Source organism: Poeciliopsis prolifica, unplaced genomic scaffold (genome assembly GCF_027474105.1).
Source record: "Poeciliopsis prolifica strain line A6 unplaced genomic scaffold, Auburn_PproV2 SCAFFOLD002, whole genome shotgun sequence".
Lineage (NCBI taxonomy): Eukaryota > Metazoa > Chordata > Actinopteri > Cyprinodontiformes > Poeciliidae > Poeciliopsis > Poeciliopsis prolifica.
The window spans coordinates 9,322,795-9,343,361 of NW_026562377.1; the positions used below are offsets into that span (position 1 = coordinate 9,322,795).

The following is a 20,567-nucleotide window of genomic DNA, read 5'->3' on the forward strand; positions in this document are numbered from 1 at the left end:
ACAAGTCTTTAATCACATCAATTTTAATTTCACTTGATAGTTTAGAGAAACACAAAAGAATAAATTTGTAATTAAAAACAAATTCTATAACTGCCACCACATTAAAAACAAGTCCAGTGATTCTTGAGCTCATTATTTGGTCAAAGTGATTAAAAAAAAAAGTCAAACATCACAACTGCAAGAATTTCAAGCACTGAGAAACAAACATGTACACCATAAACGCGAGGAACATGTTTTACAATTACTAGAAGTATTTACAGAATATAAAAACTTATCTACAGTATTTCCTGGGTTTTATAAAAAATCTGAAAGTTAAAAGTGGCAATAGGTGAAAAACAAGCAGTTAAAGTTAACATCCTATTTTGCTTCACGATTGATTCCTGCTTGTTCTTTGTATTTGTTGTAAATCACATGGCTCCAAGACTTTACGTAACATGCATACTTCCTTTATAGTGATTGGTATAAAAAACAGGAAGTAATTCTGCAGCTGATTCTATGAAGTTAAATAAGCTGAAAACTGATGGTGTCAATAATCTTAATATTAGACACTTGTCCTGAACGACTGGATTTTCCAATCAGAAAAAGGAGTCAGTTGCAACTATGATCAGTGTTGGGTTGAATGTCAATGATGTGTGACTCATCAGTTTCTGCCAGATGTTGAACTACGTCATCTCACTGTGAACACATTCATGTCAGGAGTCATGATTTTTGGTAATCAGTTTCAGATCTCGTTATAAATCGGTCCTCCTCTCTCGATCGGCTCCGATCTGAACCCAGCTGGTTGAACACCTTCAGCCTCACACTGATGTTGTGTCTGCCCTCAAAGGGGCCCTGTGGTGGTTCCCCCGGTCCTCTTGTTTCTCTGCATGCCGCCTCTTCTTCTCCTGCTGGTAGTGCTTCACTCCCCTGATTGTCTGGACCGTGAGCACGGTCCCGGCGGTGTACAGAATGGCGGTGATCAGCCCGAACAGCGCCACTGCTGCGTCAGCCCCGCTCACGTCACAGTTCATCCAGGTGTAGCCGTTCCGCGAGTATAGTCTCTGTCGCTGCTTGCACACGTCTGTGGAGTTGACCTGCATGACAAAGTGCAGGTAGAGGCCCACGGCGACCACGTAGCCCACAGCGCCCACTGCCTGGAACACCAACGCCCCCACCAGCAGCTTCGGATTCATGTGGTGGGCGGGTTTGTTCCCGGCGACCACGAACAGCAGTGAGACGACCCCGAAGGTCAGGCTGAAGGCGATGCCGCCGTAGATACCGGGCGCCCTCATCTGGCTGTACTGCATGTCCAGATCTCGCAGCTGCTGCAGCTCGGTCCCCTGAATGTTGAAGTTGCTGTTGATGCTGATGCCGCCCATGCCACCCATCGACGACAAGCCCGACATCACCAACTGGGCCGCAACCACACAGATCAGGACGAGGGCGTTGGTTAGGACGGAGCAGATCAGCACAATGCCTGGCCAGGACGAGAAAGATGAAGGTGAAGTGGTTCCATCGTTAAAAGTAAAAACAATTAAAGAAACACCTCTGGGTTGCCAAATTAAAGTGGCTTTGTCAAAGTCTGGACTTAAAGTTGAATAAAAAACTAAGATATGACCTTAAACAGGCTGGAAACCTGCCAATGTGGCTGAATTTAGAACAGTTATGCAAAGAAAAATGGGTAAAATTTTTCTAATGTGCTTGTTGCTGCTAAGGTTGGTATAACCACTTCTCGGGTTTAAGAGTTAGTCTGGATACTTGTTACAACTTCACAAAGTTGTAACTTGAAAAACAACTTGTGTTTATTGTATTTTGTTAATACAATTGGCTTCATAACAAAAAGGAAGAAAAAACCTCTCACAGCATTGTAAATCAGTTTGGGGGGGAGAAAAAGCCTCTCAAAGTCTCAGAGTAGCTTGGCTTCTTCCTAGAATTAGCAACAACCTTTGTCTGCTGAAACTCAGAACAGAGCCCAGCAGCAAACCGGTCGGACCGGTCTTCACAGCATGAAATACTGAAGCTTGGTGAATCTTCCGCTGCAGCTGCCTTCACAGCAGCTTTTGGTTTATTTGACCTACATATTTCTTCTGAGAGTCTGCATACCTCTCCGGGAACAGATGTTGGTACATTTGGAGGCCTGGTGCTCCATCCGGGGAACGTCCCTCGAATACCTGGAGGGAGGCTCAAATTCACGGGAGCTATAATGGGGGGCAGTAAAGGAGTTGGAACACATATATAACATTAATTACTTTCCCATACAGTTTGTCTGGGTGAATACAAGCATTTTCTTGTTTTAATTCATTGGGAACACCATATAGTTCTGGATCAAGACAATAATACCAATACACTTTGTTTAGAAAGGGACAATGCAGATCAAACATAAATGTCCAACAGTTGCTGCTCTACACCAGATTACCAGCACAAGCTAATGTGTCATCAGATTTGAAGATCACAGCAAATTAAACATGACAAGATTCTTTTAGGCAGCTCCTCTTTGCTGAAGTAAAACCTGTCCTTAAGGAAATATCAATCTTCTGTTTAGACTATGTTGAGCAAAACATTAAAATTATTTCTGTCATTTGATAATAAAAAAAAATAAAACCCACTATTGTTTGACAAAATAAGACGTGTTTTCCTGAAAAACATTACCAACATACTTGAACTGTTGCAACAATCTACAACAGTTCAAGGTCATGTTAGATCATCTGACAAAAAAATACATAAATAATTTTTCATAATTAAATAAAAATAAATATTTGCTAATTTGAATTGGTATAAGTGATGTTTTGTAGCTCCTTCAGGACCCCAAGAGAAATTACTTCACACCATACAGTAAAGACACTGAATACTTAAAAGCTAATTAAATCAGTTTTGCTGCTTGTGTGATTGTAGGATTCATTTCACATGGATGTTTAAAATGAGATAAACCAGTACTATCTACACAACTTGTTCCTTATTAAGCTTCACATTCTGTAGACTAGAGCATTTAAGAAATAGCCATTCTTAAATAGCTACTTAAATAAGCCATAAAATAAAGGTAACAGATGAAAAATGTGTAGTCATTATTAAAATCATGCAGCCCCATAGGACCTGTGTAATATTGGGCAAGCAAAGCACAAATGGTCAAACACATCAGTATTTGTTTTTATCATGTTGAAATTAAGGACATGATTACTTCAACATACAGTTGAAACCAGATTTTTAAACACTAAATAAAATGGCTCACCTGATTTTATCACTGTCTGGTTTAACTTAGTTAGAAGTTCCAAAATTATGTCTATTTGTTAAATACCATAAAATCTGGCAAGAAAGAACATTTTTGGTAGCTTTTCCCAAATTCGAAAGTACATTTAGTCAGTATCAGGGAATGACAGTCATTTTAAAGATTTGACCCAAAAACCTAAACATAAAATTAAGTCCAAATAGTTACAAAAGTATTGACTTCATAAGATCCCGTAAAGACAAAAGTTGTTAAAAACCAAGCCCGGAGAGAGAGTTGTTCCTAGCAGTGCTACCGTCTCACCTGTCCGGAGTGGACTTCCTGTTGTCCCGGGGCCGCCGCTGCTCTCCGTTCCTGGCCCGGTGTTCCCGGTCGGAACGGGGCGGTTGACTCATACCTGTCGAGCGTAAATTACACGGAAATGACCTTTAAATGACGAGGGAATTATTCTACTACTTGTAAAGGTGACATTTTTATGTTAAATGCGCTCTAGAAAATTCTCTTCGTTTTTTAATCACTTAAATTCAAAAGTTTCCTCAGCCGTTGATGGAAATAACTCAGGTTGACGTAAAACTCGCTGAAGCTCGCATCTGATTCGTAGCTCTTGCTTTGGACTACAAAAATAAATATTTCCTCTCTTTTAAAGAATCTTCACGAGTTTTAAACAGTTTCACTTCAAAATGCAAAACACTTAGAACGATCTGACCTTGACTGATTATTCGACACTCTTTATAAATCCTACACCAAATATGTGAATATTTCACTTTAGTTATAAACTGGACAATCAATGCTTTTTCAGGCATTAGGATGACTTTATAGTGGGTCTACTTGAAAAACGTTGGAACTTAAGGCTGATCACATCTGGACTAAATTATTGAAGACTAATTTAATCTTTAAAATGTACTTTGTGTTTTGTGAAACCTTAATTATGTTAGTAAAAATACAAACACAAACAAAAAAGAAATGTGTCACATAGTTGTGCTTTGTGAAAACATTTTTCTCTTCCCTGAAGAGAAAAACAAACCATCCATCTTCTTTGCCAGTTTATTTGAGGACGGTCTCATCAGGGCAGGCGTCGGTCTCTAGCCATTTAAAACGTACTCACTCATGATATTTTAGAAGGACAAATTAAACTCGGGGCTATTTATTTCGATAAATGTACTTTTTTTGGGTTGCCATGTATTTTTGACTTACTTTACAAAGTTTAATTATAATGACAGTGACAACTATAATTTATTAGAATTATTAGTTTGTTTTTGTAAGTCAGCCAGGCAGAATTGTGGGACAATTTCTACAAGAAATGGGGTCAGCCCTAACTGGGTTGGGCCTTTGGCGTGTTTTTTAACATGAGTGGGAGAAACCATGGAAAACCCTCAAAAGTTGATTTTTGTTTTCTCAAACGGGATAAAAAAAAAACAAAAAAAAAAACGATTTATTTATCCTGCAACTTTCAAGTTTTGGACAATCAACTTAGTTTGCATGCATACAGAATATCATTGCCATCAGTTCGGCCAGCAGCCTTTCATTTATTTGTAATTTTCAAAAAGAGAAAGAAATAGCAACACTTAATTTGGACATTAAAACCATTTTAGACAAGGTCCTAATAGAAAAAAAATATATAAATATATATATATATATATATATATATATACACACACATTTTTTTAAAGTGATTTATTTTAATGTAATTATTTTTTTTTATTTAAATGAAAACAAAATCATTGTTTTACTAGGATTATCTGAGACGCAGTTAATTTCAAAATGTGACTAGTCAAACCTAGACTGAATATTTCTGCTTTAATATAAGAACAAGAGAACACTTTGTGACGTATCGAGCCTTTAGTCTAATACCGAGATTAAAAACATCTGAAAGTACAGGAATAGCACCGAATCGGAAGCTAACTTCAGTGTCAAGTTTAAACGTTAAAAAGGCAAAAAGCCCAATTATTTAAGAGACGACCAGTGACGACATACAACACCCGAAACCAATCTCGCAGTCGTAAACTAAACACACTTTTCATTTCTACAATTTAGTAGCCTTTTGCGTTTGTTTACGATATTTTTTGGCGTTAGCTTCAAAAGTTTAGCGACCCGTTCGGAACAACTTCGACTTATTGAATTTTAACTTACTGTGAGGTCGACAGATTCCGTTTTTAATCCAACTTTGCTGCCGTTTCTGACACCTGCTGTGTTGTGAGAGTTTCACGCAGAGACAGCTCCACCCTAACCTGGAAGAGGAGGAGGAGGAGGAGGAAGAGGAGGAGGAGGAGGAGGAGGAGGAGGAGGAGGAGGAGGAGGAGGAGGAGGAGGAGGAGGAGGAGGAGGAGGAGGAGGAGGAGGAGGAGGAGGAGGAGGAGGAGGAGGAAGGTCTGCAGGTGATCAGGTTGGTTTCTGCTGGAGCTTTAGCCACAGACTGAGAGCCTTCTGGAGGAAGTTCTGAACATTTATTCAATCAGCCGCTTTGTTTGGTGTTGTCAGTCCTGATTGAGAAGCCAAAGAAGCCTCTGTCTTCCCCTGATTCAAGGAGGAGTTGACCTTTTAACAGCAGCAGCACTGTCTCTCAGAGTCTCAGCCATCTTGTTGTTTATGTGATTGAAATCTCCCTAAAGAGCCATTCTCTGCTTTTTCACACCACCATACTATGCACTGGTGTATTTATTTATTTATTCATTTATTTGTCAGTGTAGACTGAAAATAAAACCACATTAGGAATGGATTTCAACTGCAGAATTTTAAAAAGCACATGAAACACCTAATTATCCTCTGTTTTAGTTGGTGACATCACAAAAGGCGTAAGGGTTGAGCTGGAAAAGTTTCTTTAGTTCTATGGTGGACGAGTGACTTTTGACATATTTCACCTTAAGTTCTGAATTTGACTTTTTCAAGGGGTTTTATCTTGCCTGTTTGGACCAGGCATGATGACACCCAAGCCTTATGCAGAAAGTGATTGTGAAGCTGTCAGAAATCAATTTCAAAGCCAGCATAAATCTGCTTATGCTGGCTTTGATGTCTCAGAAATGTCTTTGAGTGCTAAAAAAAAAGTTCCTTTAAGTGGGACTAGGGGACCAAGAAAAAATATGTCCCCGACATAATCTCTACATCAAAGTTTACATTTAAAAGAAATGCTTACAACCAAAGTTTTATGGGTAATACAAGAGTCAAGAAAATATGATAATAAAGGCTAAATGTAGAAAATCCTTTTAAAAACCTGAATAGCTCTGGCGCATATATATTAGGTTCTGTACAGCCGGTACAGCTAGGATTCACAAATCATCCAACAAGAAAAAAAACCCTTAAAAATAACTGGGGGGGCAGGAAAAAACAAACTCTTCAAAATAAACTAAACAACGCTGAAGTTAACTATCTGTCTAAACGTTTTTGTTGTTTGATTTAAATAATGTTAGTGTTTGTTTCAATTTAGAAAAACTAAAAAAAAAGACATTTGACATGTTATGTATTTAATACCATTTCATGTTTATATTAATTATGACCTATCATTCATCCGCGGATTTTGACTGCAGTAAACACTCCTTCCTGTAGAGGGCAGCTGGTATTACTGAAAGCTATAAAGTAATTTGTCCAGCAGGGGGCAGCGACACAAAACATGAGCACTTCCGGTGAGCTATACGTGAACTCTTCTATAAACAAAAACATGAGGACACAAGTTTAGCGTTATAACCTTCCCTGAAGAGAAAAACAAACCAGTCGTCATTTGAATGGTGTGTCTTAAATTTTCCGCTTTTTAACCCAGGACATTTGCCTGTCAAAACGGTCATGACATTCCTTCGGTTAGCGGCGCGAAGCTGCAGAACTCTGACCGATCTTCGTTGTCCGCCTGGCGGCTTCATGACCTGCAGAAGCACCGTTTCATACATCCAGGGCCAGAGTCCCGAACCCCGCATCAGGGAGTATTTCTACTACATCGACCATCAAGGACAGGTGAGCATCTATCTTAGCCAAAAACAACACGTTTCAAACAAACTGTATTCCAGTTGTTTACTATGTTTTCTGTGACGTCTGCAGCTTTTTCTCGATGACACTAAAGTGAAGAACTTTGTCACCTGCTTTAAAGGTTTGAGCTTCTTATTTTAAGTATCTCTAAAGCAGAGGGATGGGCTAAACTGTGGAAATATTTGGAGTGTTTACCAGTATCACTCAGTGCTCCATTAATATGACTGCATGTTTTATTTTGTCTGCTAAGAAAGTGATGTTTAAATATGTTATGTTTTTTTCCTTTTTTTTTGTCTGGGGATCTTTTAAAGGTAAATATATGAATGCAGTGATGCTTTAGTTGTTTTCCCGGAGTAAGGCGTGTGTGTGTGGTTAAATATATCCCAAATAACAGTGAAACCAATGTCAACGTCATAAATATTATATGTCCATTAATGTGAAACATAATTAGACATTATGTTCAGACTCAAAACTTTCTACAGTTTGCAGCCAGTGACAGTTATTCTGAATAAATGGAATAGTTTATTTGCCACTAAATGTTTTTGCAAAATGGTCCCCAGGTACCGTTTTGCCCTAGTCTACTCAAATTTACCTTTCTTTATTTGTTTATGTAGAATCCTTTACAGAAAACTTTGATCTCAGAGAATAAATATTTGGTCCACCAGATTACAGCATGTTTCTCTGCAGTCTCAGTGGCAGATAACAGAACAGATATGTCAGAATTAAAAGCAATCAGACAATAAACAACAGGGAGATCTAATTTTTTTTATTGTGAATTAATAAAATCTAAATTAATACTTGCTCTGTAGTAGCAGGTTTTCTGTATCAATTCTGAGTGATTTATCTTGAAGATTACTTCCCCCTAGAGGTAGATCTTATAAACCCAGTCATCTGTCCTGATGTCACGTGAGTAAAATGCTTAAGTCGTATTATTTGAAAACCTTGCATAATTCTGCATAGGGAATATAATTTTTGAAATGCATTATATGTTAGGCATCTGTTTTACAGTGATGATACCCTCCTGAGACACTACAGGGTTGATTTATTTACTTTTGACCGTGCAAGAGATTTAAGAGTATTTTAAATATCTTAATGTAAGGGTGTTTCTGGTGTATTTGAAATTTGTTAGATTGGCTCTCACAATTCCAGGCCCAGAGTTTCTATATGATCCTCTATAGGTCCAGTGACTCTCGATTACAACAAGATTGCTCTGGGTGCCCGATTGTTGGTGAATACTTATACTGGGATAACCAGATTTTATTCAAATACACTATGAGCAGATAGTATGAAGCCTATTAGATAATTGTTTATCAAAGTGGGCACAAAAATAAAACGTGAATATGTATATGAAATGGCATCAAGTTTAAATGTGGAAGCCTCTTTCAGGCAGCTCATTTTTTCAGAAATGGTTTAAGACAGCAAAACTGCAAACTACCAGCACCTTTTGAACTGGTCTCCATGAAGTGTTCTGAAGAAAATCTTTTAGTGCAATTTTATTTGATTTAAGCACAGTTTAACACTAAGCTCTCTGCTATCGCTTTAAATACCATTTTTGTTCAGATTTTTAGCAGCTGATGCATTTGTCTCATTTTTCCAGATAAACAGTTCTTGGTTTTCTTCTTCAGTCGCCTGCGGATAAATCAGAGCGGGCGTTACGAGGACAATTTTCCTTTCCTGTCTCTGTGCGGTAGAGAGAGGAACTTCCTGCGCTGTGACGACAAGCCGGTGGTTTTCACGCACCTGTTGCCCAACCCAGCAGGAGACCAGGAGCTGCTCTCGTATTGTGGCGGCGCAGAGAAGCTCTCTGTTCCTTTCCAACCAGAGGCGCTGTACATGCATCCAGTCAGCGGTCGGGTTTATCATCCTGGACTAGAGCGCTCAGGCGGGGTCGGACTGGTCAGGTCGTCCCTGGCCATAGAGCTCAGTCCCAGCTTTGTTTATCCACCAGAGAGTGGCCAGTCGGGACAGCCCACACACTTTCTGTGGAAAGGACAGAAGCACAGACTGACCAATGAGCTGGCAGGATGCTTCCCAGCAATAGAAGATGGCAGTGGACAGCAGGGGAAGCTGAGATGATCTTCAAAACTGTTAATAAAATCTAAAGTATCCGTTTTCATCTCTGGCAAGCTAAAAGCTGCTGCTGTAGTTCAGCTCTGTGTATTCATGTGAGAGAACAGTACAGTGATAAGATTGCATCTCGTGTTGCATTGTTCCGCTTTGAGTTTGGTCTTAATCAATAACAACAAATCCCCAAGGGGCAATTTGAAAAATGAAGGTTGTATTTTCTCTTTTGTTTTGCTTATTTTATGTCCTCACATTGTTGTAAAATAACAAAATTACTGCTAAATGTTGAAAAAGTTGCCAAATAAAGGTGGCGTGAACTGAAGTGTAGAGCATAACAAAAGAAGATTCAAGTAATATATTAATTACTGTTAAATTTAATTACTTATATGAACAAAATAATTCTGGTATTGCTAATGATGTCACAATAAGTGCCACTGCTTCTCTGTAGAGAGTGAAACGTGCTACAGATCGACATATGGACTGAGACGGACATGTCAACCTGATTAATGTCTATGATGTTAGTTCACTAACTTTAGTAATGTTGTGGGTTGTAACATTTTGAGGTTTGATAATATAGCAGCCGTTCAACCGGGCTTTGTAAGGTTGGTGAAGGACAACACTGGAATTCCAAGTACCAGTGTGGTTGTGAGCTTTTGGCCGTCCTGATGAGTCTGCCGTTTCCTCCATTGAATGCACCACAAGCGTTACAATGTTATACTTCAAATATTCAGTCTACATGCCAATCGTACGTCTTTCCAGATGCTTGCACTATGTGATTACATGAATAGCAAATGACATCCTAATCCAGGACCTAATGGATAGTTTAGAATATCATCTACTGGAAGTTTTCATTGGTGGTTCTTTAAAATCTGTTATCTTTTGAACCACTTATGTCTTTAACAGACTGCTAGTTCTTGAGAGCCTATAGGACTGAATACCTAAAACAGTTTTTTTTAAATAAGATGTGTTAAAAGCGTCTTTGGGATTTAGAAATTATTCATGTTTGAAGAATTCATAAGTCATTGTTAGCTGTACTAAAGAACAACAACAAAAACTCTGGAAGACCTTCAGAAACCAGTTGATCAAAAAAAGACCTGAACATTATAATTAAGGATATTTTTGAGTGTTATGAGAGGTTCGCCCTTGTTTATTCTATTTTAAATGCACATTTCAGTCGGGCGTCCTGCGCCACAAGCTTTTGGATTTATCAAACTTGATGCCAAAGCAAGCTGTGCAGCATCTGGTGTTTTTACAGGGAGAACTGTTCCTCACCAGTTGGTGCTGGACTCATGTGGATGTTTGTGGAACTGCAAGTTCCAGAGATCCAAGAGACAAGGAAGGGTCCTTTGCTCAGTCTCTGCCTGGGGAACATGACATCTCCGTCCACAGACACATGCGGGCTCATGGAGCGCTCGGTCCGGGAGCGGGTCCCGCCTCTGCTCACCGACCTGTACCAGTTTACTATGGCCTATGCGTACTGGCGGGCTGGCCGGCACCAGGAGCCCGCCGTGTTCGAGATGTTCTTCAGGGACAACCCGTTCGGCGGCGGATTCTCGCTGTTCGCTGGGCTGAATGACTGCCTGCTGTTCCTGCGGAGCTTTCGCCTCACAGATCAAGGTGAGGGTTCAGCCTTTTTACCTTCTATTGTTGACATCTTAAACCTTAACAACCCCACCGAACCAGCTACATTCTGGTTACGGATCAGGAAGTGGGGCTTTTCTTGTCTTTTCTTTGACGCTTTGTTAACACACACAGAGATGGTTGTGCAACTCACCCAGCGTGAGAAAACGTGAACTCCAAAGTAGCATTTCTGCAGATTTGGACCTTTAACTCGAGCACCAAGAAGAATCTACAGACTGCTCTGTGTGTTGCACAGATTAAGAGGCCAGCATGCAGAAACAGGACACAAACAGTGGATGAAGTAATCTGTACCCTAAAGAGACAGATTATACTGCGTGCATGAAAGCTACTGATGGAGGCTTTTAAAAAATGAATTAAACTGTAATACCTTAATTTGTAAAGCTCATTTTAATAACAAGACAATTCAAAGTATTTTGCATGATTAAAAATATTTATATTTTAGTGGCAAAATAAGGAAAAAATAATGAACAGTTGGAATAACAACCAACTCCAAGCAATAGGATTTTAGCTTGATTTAAAGGAGTGCTTAAAATATTATATATTATGTTATATATTATATTATCATTCTATAGCACATAAAGTAACTGTTACCTTCAACTCTTATAAAAATGTTGCATCAAGCAAAGAAATTTGACTTTGCAATATGATGCATGCACTATGTTGTGTTGGTGTATTACATCACATCCCAATTAAATGCAATGAAGTTCATGTTTGTGTGAAAACAATCAAAGGGGATGAATTTTTTTCAATAATAGTTTACTACAGCAGCTGACAGATTTATTTAAATCATGTCTGCTGATTTGGATTAGCTGCTCATTAGATTCAGTTCTATGACCTTACAGGTCATCCATGTTGCATATTAGAGCACATGACTCATAATAGAAAGGTCAGGTCAAGCTCCAGCTGTCTTTGTGGATACAGATGTACAGTTCCTGAGCTCCGTCCTGCCTCCCAACACTGATCCTGCCTTTTTCGACTTTCTGCGAGGCCTCGACTGTTCAGCCGTGACGATACGCTCCCTCCCGGAGGGTTCGGTGGTGTTCGCCAGGGTGAGTTTCTGCCTTGTAACTGCTGCTGTCAGGGTGGAGGAAACATAACAAACTGACAAGTTTCTCACACCTACAGGTGCCTCTAATGGAGGTGGAGGGTCCACTGGCTGTGGTTCAGCTGCTGGAGACCAGTTTACTGTGTCTGGTCAATTACGCGAGGTAAAAGCTTCAGCTTTAGGTCAGCGAATAAAAGAACTGCTTTTACTTGCATCTAAAATCATCCAGCCTCATGTTCACATTTATGCCTTTGTCAATAGTGGCATTGTTTTAGTTTTGTCTTTGAAATCCATCCATCCATAAATACATACACACACACACACACACACATTGACATAGATCCATCCATCCAAAACATTTACCTTGCTTGGTAACTAATTTGGGGAATACTTGTGCCTCATTTCCACTAAGCGGTACGGCACAGGTTAGTGCAGTTTAATATACTACTTTAGGGTCCAGCTTTTTTCAGCTGTTTCCATTCCTAGTTGGACTCTCATTGAGCTGGGGGAATTAAACCCAAATGCAGTTAGTGCAACGACAACTGTGTCACTACTAGTCAACTGGCTGAGATGTGTGATGCTAACAGCTGCACTTTAACCATGCTGCTGTCCTTTTGACCTTGTGGGCTCAGAAATGGTACTGCACGGTTTGATTGTAAAAACAATTTTTATGATAGAAACAGATCAAATTTTTTTGACCTGCTGCGTACCGCTAAGTGGAAGTGAGCTATTAGGATCATTGTTGATTCAAAAAGCTTTTGCTTCCTCTGATGAATTCAAATGTTGCTTCAGTATCTTAACATAATATTTGCTGCACTCTATTTTATGAAATCCATCATTAAGCAGGAAGTAAGCCGGAATAACAAAAAATGTTTAACTTACATATGCAAACGAAGGTTTAACTTTTTTATTTTTCTGCCCAAATAGTTTATGCACAGGATAATTTAGCCTCTGCTTCCTGATTAATTTCCTTGAATTTGCCCTGATTTCAATCTCCCATCCTCTATTTCTTTCGTCCTCTCAGTCTGGTTTGCAGTAACGCAGCTCGTTTCCGCCTGGCGGCTGGACACCAAAGGAGGCTGCTGGAGATGGGCCTCCGACGGGCACAAGGACCAGACGGAGGGCTAACCGCCTCACGATACACACACATCGGAGGTGAGTGGACAAGCCTGGTCCTTCCAAAACCAACACCTCCAGAGACTCACCAGCAATCTGTCTTCCAGGATTTGATCTCACCAGTAACGTTCAGGCTGGTTTCCTGTTTGGGATTCCTGTGGCGGGGACAATAGGACACTCTTATGTCACTTCCTTCAACTCCTTGGACGAGGTCTGCCCACAGGTAACACCATCTCAGTGGCTTCATGTTAGCAGTTTTTATCTTTAAAGTATCAGGACTGATTGTTGAAACAGTCATTTTGAAATGGAAGGAGTTATAATGTTGTGCTTGTACCTTAATTTACAAATTCTTTGACAAGTGTCTGACATTCTTGGTTGATACCACGATCAGTACAATAATACATTGCTATAGCTTGGAAGCGCTTTTTGAAGTCACATAAAACTTGTCATGTTACAGTTAGAAACTTTTAAGTAAAAAGAAACAACTAGTTTTTTTTTAACTACTTTGTCAACATCAAAAAGAAAGAATTTGGGGCATAACACTTAAATCAGATACCTGTCAGAAGAGCTTTCAGTAATTTGAGTAACATATTGTTTAAAGAGTTCCTTAGCATCTTGAGGTCTAATTTAGCTCTGACTGTTTAGTGAAGTTGCTGTATTTGTTCCCACTCAGACACTCGTGACAGCGAACGGAGACCCCGATCCAGTCGACGTCATCTCTCTGACTAAAGGCTGGTTGAGGAGAGTCTGTGAGCTGCTGGGAGCAGAGCCTGGGAAAATCCGTGAGGGCGAGCTGTCAGCTTTCCTCTCCTATGCCATCGCCTACCCTCAGAACTTCCTGCCTGTGATTGACAGCTACAGCGTGGGATGGTAACTCCCGATACTCTTATCTGGGTTTTATTTTGTTGTTATTGGATGATTTCGCGTCAACTTCCTCAGCCCCTCACTCACTCATTTGTCAAAAAACTTACCTAAGACTTATAGAGGTCTCTTCCTTGGGGATTTGATTAACCCAAGTCAAACAGGGTCCCTACACAGGAAAATCAAGAATATGGGAAAAAATCAAACTGGGAAGAAGTATTAAATATTTCCACAATAAAAATGTTTTGTTTAAAATGCTAAAGTAGTTTTTCAATTTAGGATAAGTGTGGAAAATGATATAAGACAATTATTTATATATGAATATTTATATTGTCAGTTCCTTTTAGTTCAATGCAAAAAAATATTGATACCAAAAGGAACCTTATTTTTTTACCAGCTTCTTTAATTACCCACCCAAAACATCTCCTTCCTTATTGATATTCACTAGTAACAGATTGCGTGTCTGAGAATATTTAATGAGACCTGGTTAATCAAGTATTTCTTTTTATGTGTTGTAGTAGTGGACTGTTGAACTTCTGTGCAGTGGCCTTGGCGTTGTGTGAACTGGGTTACAAGCCTGTGGGGGTCCGTCTGGACAGCGGAGACCTCTGCAGGCAGTCCATTGAAGTCCGTCGGGTGTTTCGACTCTGCAGCGAGCAGTAAGTCAGGTGCATGAAACTTGTGTAGGTTTTCTGAAGTTTGGCTTGGCTATTTTGGAGAATCTATTGCCTCTCTCTCATCTGCAGGTTTTCCGTGTCAACATTTAACTCTCTGATCATCGTAGGGACTAACAACATCTCAGAGGAAAGCATGGCTGAACTCAACAAGAAGGTAACTGAAGTATCATTATTATTAACATCATCTTTTATAGAAAGTTTCTGAATTTTTTTATTTTTATGTTTTGCTTCAGGAGAATGAGATAGACGTGATTGGCGTCGGAACACATCTGGTCACCTGCACCAAACAGCCGTCTCTGGGCTGCGTCTATAAGGTAATTTCTCAGCCCTGGGTGACCACGCTCTGATGACGCCATCTTGTTGAGCTTTGTGTTATGTTTGTGCTCCAAGCTGGTGGAGGTGAGAGGAAGACCAAGGATGAAGATCAGCGAGGACCCAAAGAAAAGCACTGTTGCAGGGAGGAAAGCCATCTATCGACTGTTAGATGCTGATGGTGAGATTCAGAATGTTTACTCCACTTTTCGCCTGTAAGGATACTCACCCTGCTCACATGCAGCTCTGTATTTTTGTTTTGTGGAACCTTGTGCTGCTCCAGATCTTGCTACAAACACGACTTCCTGTTTGTTTCCACTTGCAGGTCATTCCTTCCTAGACTTGTTGTGTCTGACGGTCGAGCCTCCTCCTGAGGCTGGGTGTACATTGACCTGTTATCCTCTAGTGGGGGATAACTCATCTGTTTCAGTCACGCCGGCTCAGGTGACCTGTCTGCGAAAGGAAGTCTTCCTAAAAGGGCAGGTTAGTCTTTACATCAAAGTTTCACAAATATTTTCCCAAACACTTAAAATTAAAAAAACAAAAATGTAAAAAGATGATAAGTTTCAGGTGTCCTCTGAAGCCACACCCAGTCCTCTTCAAAACGGCGAGTGAATGAGGGTCATTGCGCGAAACAGAAACCCTGTAAATTCCAGACTCTAACAGGTACCATAGAATTGCACAAAAATCCGTGAGGGACGATGGAGTCCCTCCTCGAAATTCCGTGAAAGAAGTGTATGGAGCCTCGTGCTGGAAGCTTGTTGAAAGGCTGTTAACACTGTTGTAAACTGCGTGATTGTGAGTGCGAGTGAGAATAAAAATACCAATAGGTATTTTGTTCCATATAACACAGTAGGAGTGTAACCAGTAAACCTTTTGTTGATGCAAAGGCAAGACCGCACCCACCCCCCTTTAGGACTTTGTGGGTTTTTTTGTTAAGATGTAAAACACTTTGAAATGCCTTGCTGCTGAAATGTGCTATACAAATAAAATTTGATTGATTCAGCCATCGTGCAACCCTGGTTTTATATTTTGCAGGGTTTAGAAAATCATCTCCACATGCAAACCAAACATGTTATTACAACAGGTTTTTTTTGTAAACAATGAGACTTAGTTATCCAATTGTTTTTTTGTTGTTGTTTATTTTCTTACAAGATGTAGAGTTTGAGTTTTTTGTCACAATCTACAAAGGAAATTCCTTGAGGAACTTTGACATAACTATCATTTCATTAACACTCTCAACTAACAGAGCATACAAAAACCGAAATGGCATCTAACATCTTGTCCTAATATTCAAGTTATTCAGTATTTCATCTTCTGGACATTATTAATCAGTACAAAACAAGATTTTTATTTTTTTCTTACAAATCCAATCTGAGAAGGGACTTCTGTCTTACTTAAACTGTGTCCATTTTTTCTAGGTCAGAGAGCCTCTGTGCAGTGCTGCAGAAACTAGAGCAAAGGTCCAGAGCTCCCTGCAAACCCTGCACCCTCGACATAAGAGGCTGCAGGAGCCTGACTCTTACACAGTGAGTTTAAATTTGGTCTGCATCTGATGTAAATCTACTTAGATTTTCTCAATCTCACTAAACAGACAAATAAAAACACTGCACCATACTTTCTTCATTCGAAGGACTTTAAACAGATGGTTTTCTTTCCCACTAGGTGGCGCTCTCAGAAAAACTCCACAACTTGGTTACAGAGCTCCAAAAAGGTAGCAATAGCAACAGCAACTTTCTGTTAGCCAACTAAGGATGTTTTTTGTTTGTTTGTTTCCAAAGTGCCTCGCAGTCCAATGTGCACCAGCTGAAGTTGACTTTGGTCTCTTGCACTAATTATCTCAAGCTCGACTGAACAGAGTAGAGGGGGGTCAGGGTTTGTGGGAATAAACAAATCATTTTGTTATTCAACATATGTTTTTGCTAGCTTTTACAATGTTTTATAAAAATCTGGTAAATACAAAGTGGGCGGTGTAACTTGGGTTACGCTCATATTGCAGGTGTCAACATTCTCATTTTTTTAGTGGCAGCGTTGTTTGGATTATTAATGCGGACCATGTGACTTTCACTGCAGTATAAAACGTTTGTGGTCCTGAATTGATATGCATGCGCACAAGACATGCTACCTGCAACACGCAGTGTGTATCTGCTCTGGAGCAGTTCTGCAATCTGAGCTGATACAATACATGACTTTCTGCTGTAATGTTTCTAAATATTTTGATAGGAACATGTAAAATAAATGGAGCATCTATCACATCTACCAGTTTGTTGTTTAATTTTGATCATGTCACTTCCCACCTACTTTAACGCAAAATCTGGCAACCTGTTAATTTAAAGATCAGACAGGCAGCTTAAGAGCACATATGAAATTAGCCTGAGTCTAATTTAAAGACTTATAGCCTTAAATGTGTTTGTGGCATTGGGTAAAGTCATATTCAATAAGTCTGAACATTATTGAAAAAAATTTTTTTAGTAACTAAGTACAGAAGCGAAAAAAAAAAAAATATATATATATATATATATATATATATATATATAAAATAAACAAATGTATTCAAGCTCTTGTTTGTCATTATGAGTTTTCCACATACAGCTAATGAAAAGACAACATTTAAGATTAGAATATTACATGTTAACATTGAATATTAATACCGGTCCAACACCCTTTTCACTTCAAATTCTTATGTAAACATAGCAGTTTCTATTCAAATGAAAGAAGTGCTTTCAACTTTAGAAATGGAAGAAAAAGTATTTCCTTCCCAAAAGTAAAAGCTGACAATTTATAGAAAAGAAGGTAAAAGAAAAAAATATTAAGACGAACTGATGGAGTGTTGTGATGCAGAGGAATGTTTTGCAGCTTACATGCGCCATCTTGCCATGCAACCCAGTGTTGTTTAAACGCAGTATGTTTATGTTCATCATAAATAACTTCATGCGTCATCTAAACCGTCTCTGCAGAGTTTGCATCAAATTCTGTTTCTAACTGAACCAACTTAGAAAGTGAGAGGCAGAGAGATGTAGTTTTTTATGACATCTTTAGAAAAAACTTTCAAACATTTGTCCTGAAGATTCTGCAAAGATATGAGTTTGGTCCAGACGTCTTCAACTGTTTAGATCAACTGTGTCCTCAAAAAGCTCCACTGAAGGATACAAGACAGCAAAACATTTGAGCGCTTTCATTTAAAGCTCCATTAATCTAAATCTGCTGAGGAGCGTAAATTGAGACCATGTGAGGCTTTTGATTAAGTCTGGCATCAGTACCTCCAAACTCTAGAACCATGTTTGTAAGCTTACGTCAAGTAGACATGACAGTATTATTTATTTTAATACGTTTCTATTTTGTCTAATAATGAAAGTTGCAGCTTCAAAGGTTTTCTCTTGCCCATGTCCTCCCTCTTGCCTCCAGTTTGAGGACTTTGTTGCCCTCTGGTGGTAGCAGAACAATACTGTTACTTAATGTGTTTTAAATGTGAGAACAGTGCTCTTTTCATAGAAATTTTACACATGTCTTTGAATCAGGCTTCCAAGATTGGAGGTCCATCATCTCTCTTAACTCCAACATAGGCTCTCCACCCTTCCTGCTTCCTCTTTATAAAGAAAGTTTGTTTCAAACCTGATTGGTCTCCTTCTTGTCCAGCAGCAGTACATACATCCAGTGGACATATGGTGCCTATTAGACATGGAGAGGACATGATATCATCCATGACCGACTCGTCCCCCTGAGATGGATCAGTTGGCGCTCACACACTTCACATGTGCGCTGTTTTACAGCCTTCTCACAATTGTGCAGATGCTGGGAGACATCCATTTTAAAGTTAAGTACCAGTAGTGGAAGAAAGTGGTTTAATAGACATGAACTAATTGTGGTAGAGGGGCAAAAATGCATTGTGTAAATGTCAAATTATAATGGATATATACTGATCAGATATGTAAACGACCTGAAATTATATGGTGCTTTTTTGTGTCGTACTGACCACACAAAGTTCTTCACACTTCAGCTGATCAACTTTGCAGCTGAATCACTGGAGATATAGGAGGAGTAACGAAACAATGAATAGATGAGCAACAACAACAACAACAAAATAATACAAGCCCACATTTTGAGACAATAACATCCGTTTACAAGAAGTTTCTAAACTGAGATAACTGGAGCAGAAGCGCGAGCAGCAGTAGCACCAGAAAGGACGTCAGCATCTGTTTATGAACTTCCAAATTGCAACGCCGATGTCGTAGCTTTAGCAAGTGTTAAGTCCGGTTCAAGTGATAATCTTTCTCTTATGCGAGTAGGCTATTAGCAACACTCTCGATCAGCTGATCACGTAGTGTTTGGTCTTCCCTGTTCCCAAAATCACATGTAGCAGCCAACTCCCGTAAAGAAGATAAGAACTGGTTTACCATCCGGTCTCTGCTCGTTCTCGAAACTTGTGTCGTTCACCAATGACGTTCAGCTACGGCACAAAATGTTATTTGAAGGCAGCAATAGCAGTAGCAAACGTGTAGAAAAGCCTTTGGCCCCCTGTACCCCGGGCATGCAGCTACCACCAAACATGTAGTTGTCGAACACTTTTAGCCATGTTGGAAATGGTTCCCCTGGTATGGCATGAATGGAGCAGGTGAAGGCACAGAAATAGACATCCTTGTCGCCAGTGTTGTGGTGTTGCTATATTGAAATAGTGGAAAATAAGCAGCATCAGTCGTAGTTCAGCTTCATACAAAAATTGTTTTATTGATAAATTATTTTTACGGTTAAAATAAAAATAATAAAGTCTCTGCTCTTCTGATTTAGTGATGTAATTGTATTAGTTGTGCTACCACCCCCTCGCCACAAGAGGCAGTAGCAAGCCCGAAAAGATGCGACTAAGGAGCAGATTTAGAAAGCTACGGAATTTGTTAAAAAATTGCAAGTTAAAAAAAAATTGCAAGTACAGGTCCTTCTCAAAAATTGTGAGCTGCGCTGACGTAAATAAAAGAAAGAAGTTCAAATACATCCTGAGAGTCAGATTTTCTTCCTAACATAGGAAATTGCGCCCCCTTCACATCCGGAGTGCTATTGTCCCGTTTCCAAACAAAGTATGAGACTGACAGAGGTCGGTCCCCGCCCCTTTCTGTTTGCTGCAGCGAGGTGTATTTGTCTGATCCTTCCAGCAGCAGCAAAAAGGAGGGGAGGAAAACAAAAAATCTGAGCGAGTCTTTCCGGTCTGCCTGCCCCGGTTTCCTTTCAGCCCTCTGCTGCTGGAACCGAGGGAGGCGCAGGATCGAGTCCCGGACGAGGAGGAGCCGAGCCGGGGACTTTAAACCAGTCACAGTTACTCCAAGCTGCTGCTCCCGCCTCAGCGTGTTTGTAGACGCTTCATTACATAATGAAATGTGTTTCTGTCACCTCGTTCTGACTCAGTTCTGCTGAACCCAGCAGCGGGACATTTCTGTCTATCACCCCAGCGGCGGCGACAGGCGGCGGCGGGACCAGGGAGTATTTACAGCGGGGCTGCGCTGCTCCTTTCTCTGCCGTCGTGGACTCGGGAGGACCAGAAGGAAAACGCGAACTGGGTGGAAACCTGAGCCCAGCGGTGATGAGAACTAACCCTGAGTGGATTTCACTGGTGTGCTGCCAGAAGCATCTGGAAAGGATAACACAGGGATCCACTCCCCCTCTGGAGGACCAGAGCATAATTCACATCTCAGACATTTTGGCGTGTCAGCTC

At 40.0% G+C, this 20,567-nt stretch overlaps 3 protein-coding genes across 6 annotated transcripts; 2 read left to right on the forward strand and 1 right to left on the reverse strand.

The window, feature by feature from the left end:
• Nucleotides 1-5: 5 nt before the first annotated feature.
• On the reverse strand, nt 6-5,484 carry si:ch211-191a24.4 (uncharacterized protein LOC100150331 homolog). The gene is made up of 4 exons (XM_055048037.1): nt 5,330-5,484; nt 3,503-3,596; nt 2,083-2,177; nt 6-1,456 (listed from the first exon to the last, which is right to left on the reverse strand). Exons 2-4 carry the CDS (start codon nt 3,592-3,594, stop codon nt 798-800), a joined length of 846 nt encoding a protein of 281 aa, XP_054904012.1. The 5' UTR covers nt 3,595-3,596; nt 5,330-5,484; the 3' UTR covers nt 6-797.
• A 63-nt stretch (nt 5,485-5,547) lies between these two features.
• Nucleotides 5,548-9,536, forward strand: cunh8orf82 (chromosome unknown C8orf82 homolog). 2 transcript variants are annotated; one of them, XM_055048054.1, is made up of 4 exons: nt 5,548-5,582; nt 6,951-7,138; nt 7,223-7,271; nt 8,748-9,536. In XM_055048054.1, the coding sequence occupies exons 2-4, from the start codon at nt 6,974-6,976 to the stop codon at nt 9,224-9,226; spliced, it is 693 nt and encodes a 230-aa protein (XP_054904029.1). In that variant the 5' UTR covers nt 5,548-5,582; nt 6,951-6,973; the 3' UTR covers nt 9,227-9,536. The 2 variants fall into 2 exon arrangements, with proteins under 2 accessions (XP_054904029.1, XP_054904024.1); XM_055048049.1 differs by lacking the exon at nt 5,548-5,582 and adding an exon at nt 6,792-6,816.
• Nucleotides 9,537-10,333: 797 nt separating this feature from the next.
• On the forward strand, nt 10,334-18,613 carry naprt (nicotinate phosphoribosyltransferase). 3 transcript variants are annotated; one of them, XM_055048971.1, is made up of 14 exons: nt 10,433-10,831; nt 11,777-11,904; nt 11,981-12,063; nt 12,925-13,055; nt 13,124-13,239; nt 13,690-13,886; nt 14,396-14,536; nt 14,624-14,708; nt 14,788-14,868; nt 14,945-15,047; nt 15,192-15,349; nt 16,288-16,395; nt 16,532-16,580; nt 18,503-18,613. In XM_055048971.1, the coding sequence occupies exons 1-14, from the start codon at nt 10,504-10,506 to the stop codon at nt 18,586-18,588; spliced, it is 1,794 nt and encodes a 597-aa protein (XP_054904946.1). In that variant the 5' UTR covers nt 10,433-10,503; the 3' UTR covers nt 18,589-18,613. The 3 variants fall into 3 exon arrangements, with proteins under 3 accessions (XP_054904937.1, XP_054904946.1, XP_054904954.1); XM_055048979.1 differs by having other exon boundaries at nt 18,506-18,613; XM_055048962.1 differs by lacking the exon at nt 18,503-18,613 and having other exon boundaries at nt 10,334-10,831; nt 16,532-17,121.
• The last annotated feature ends 1,954 nt before the right edge of the window (nt 18,614-20,567 follow it).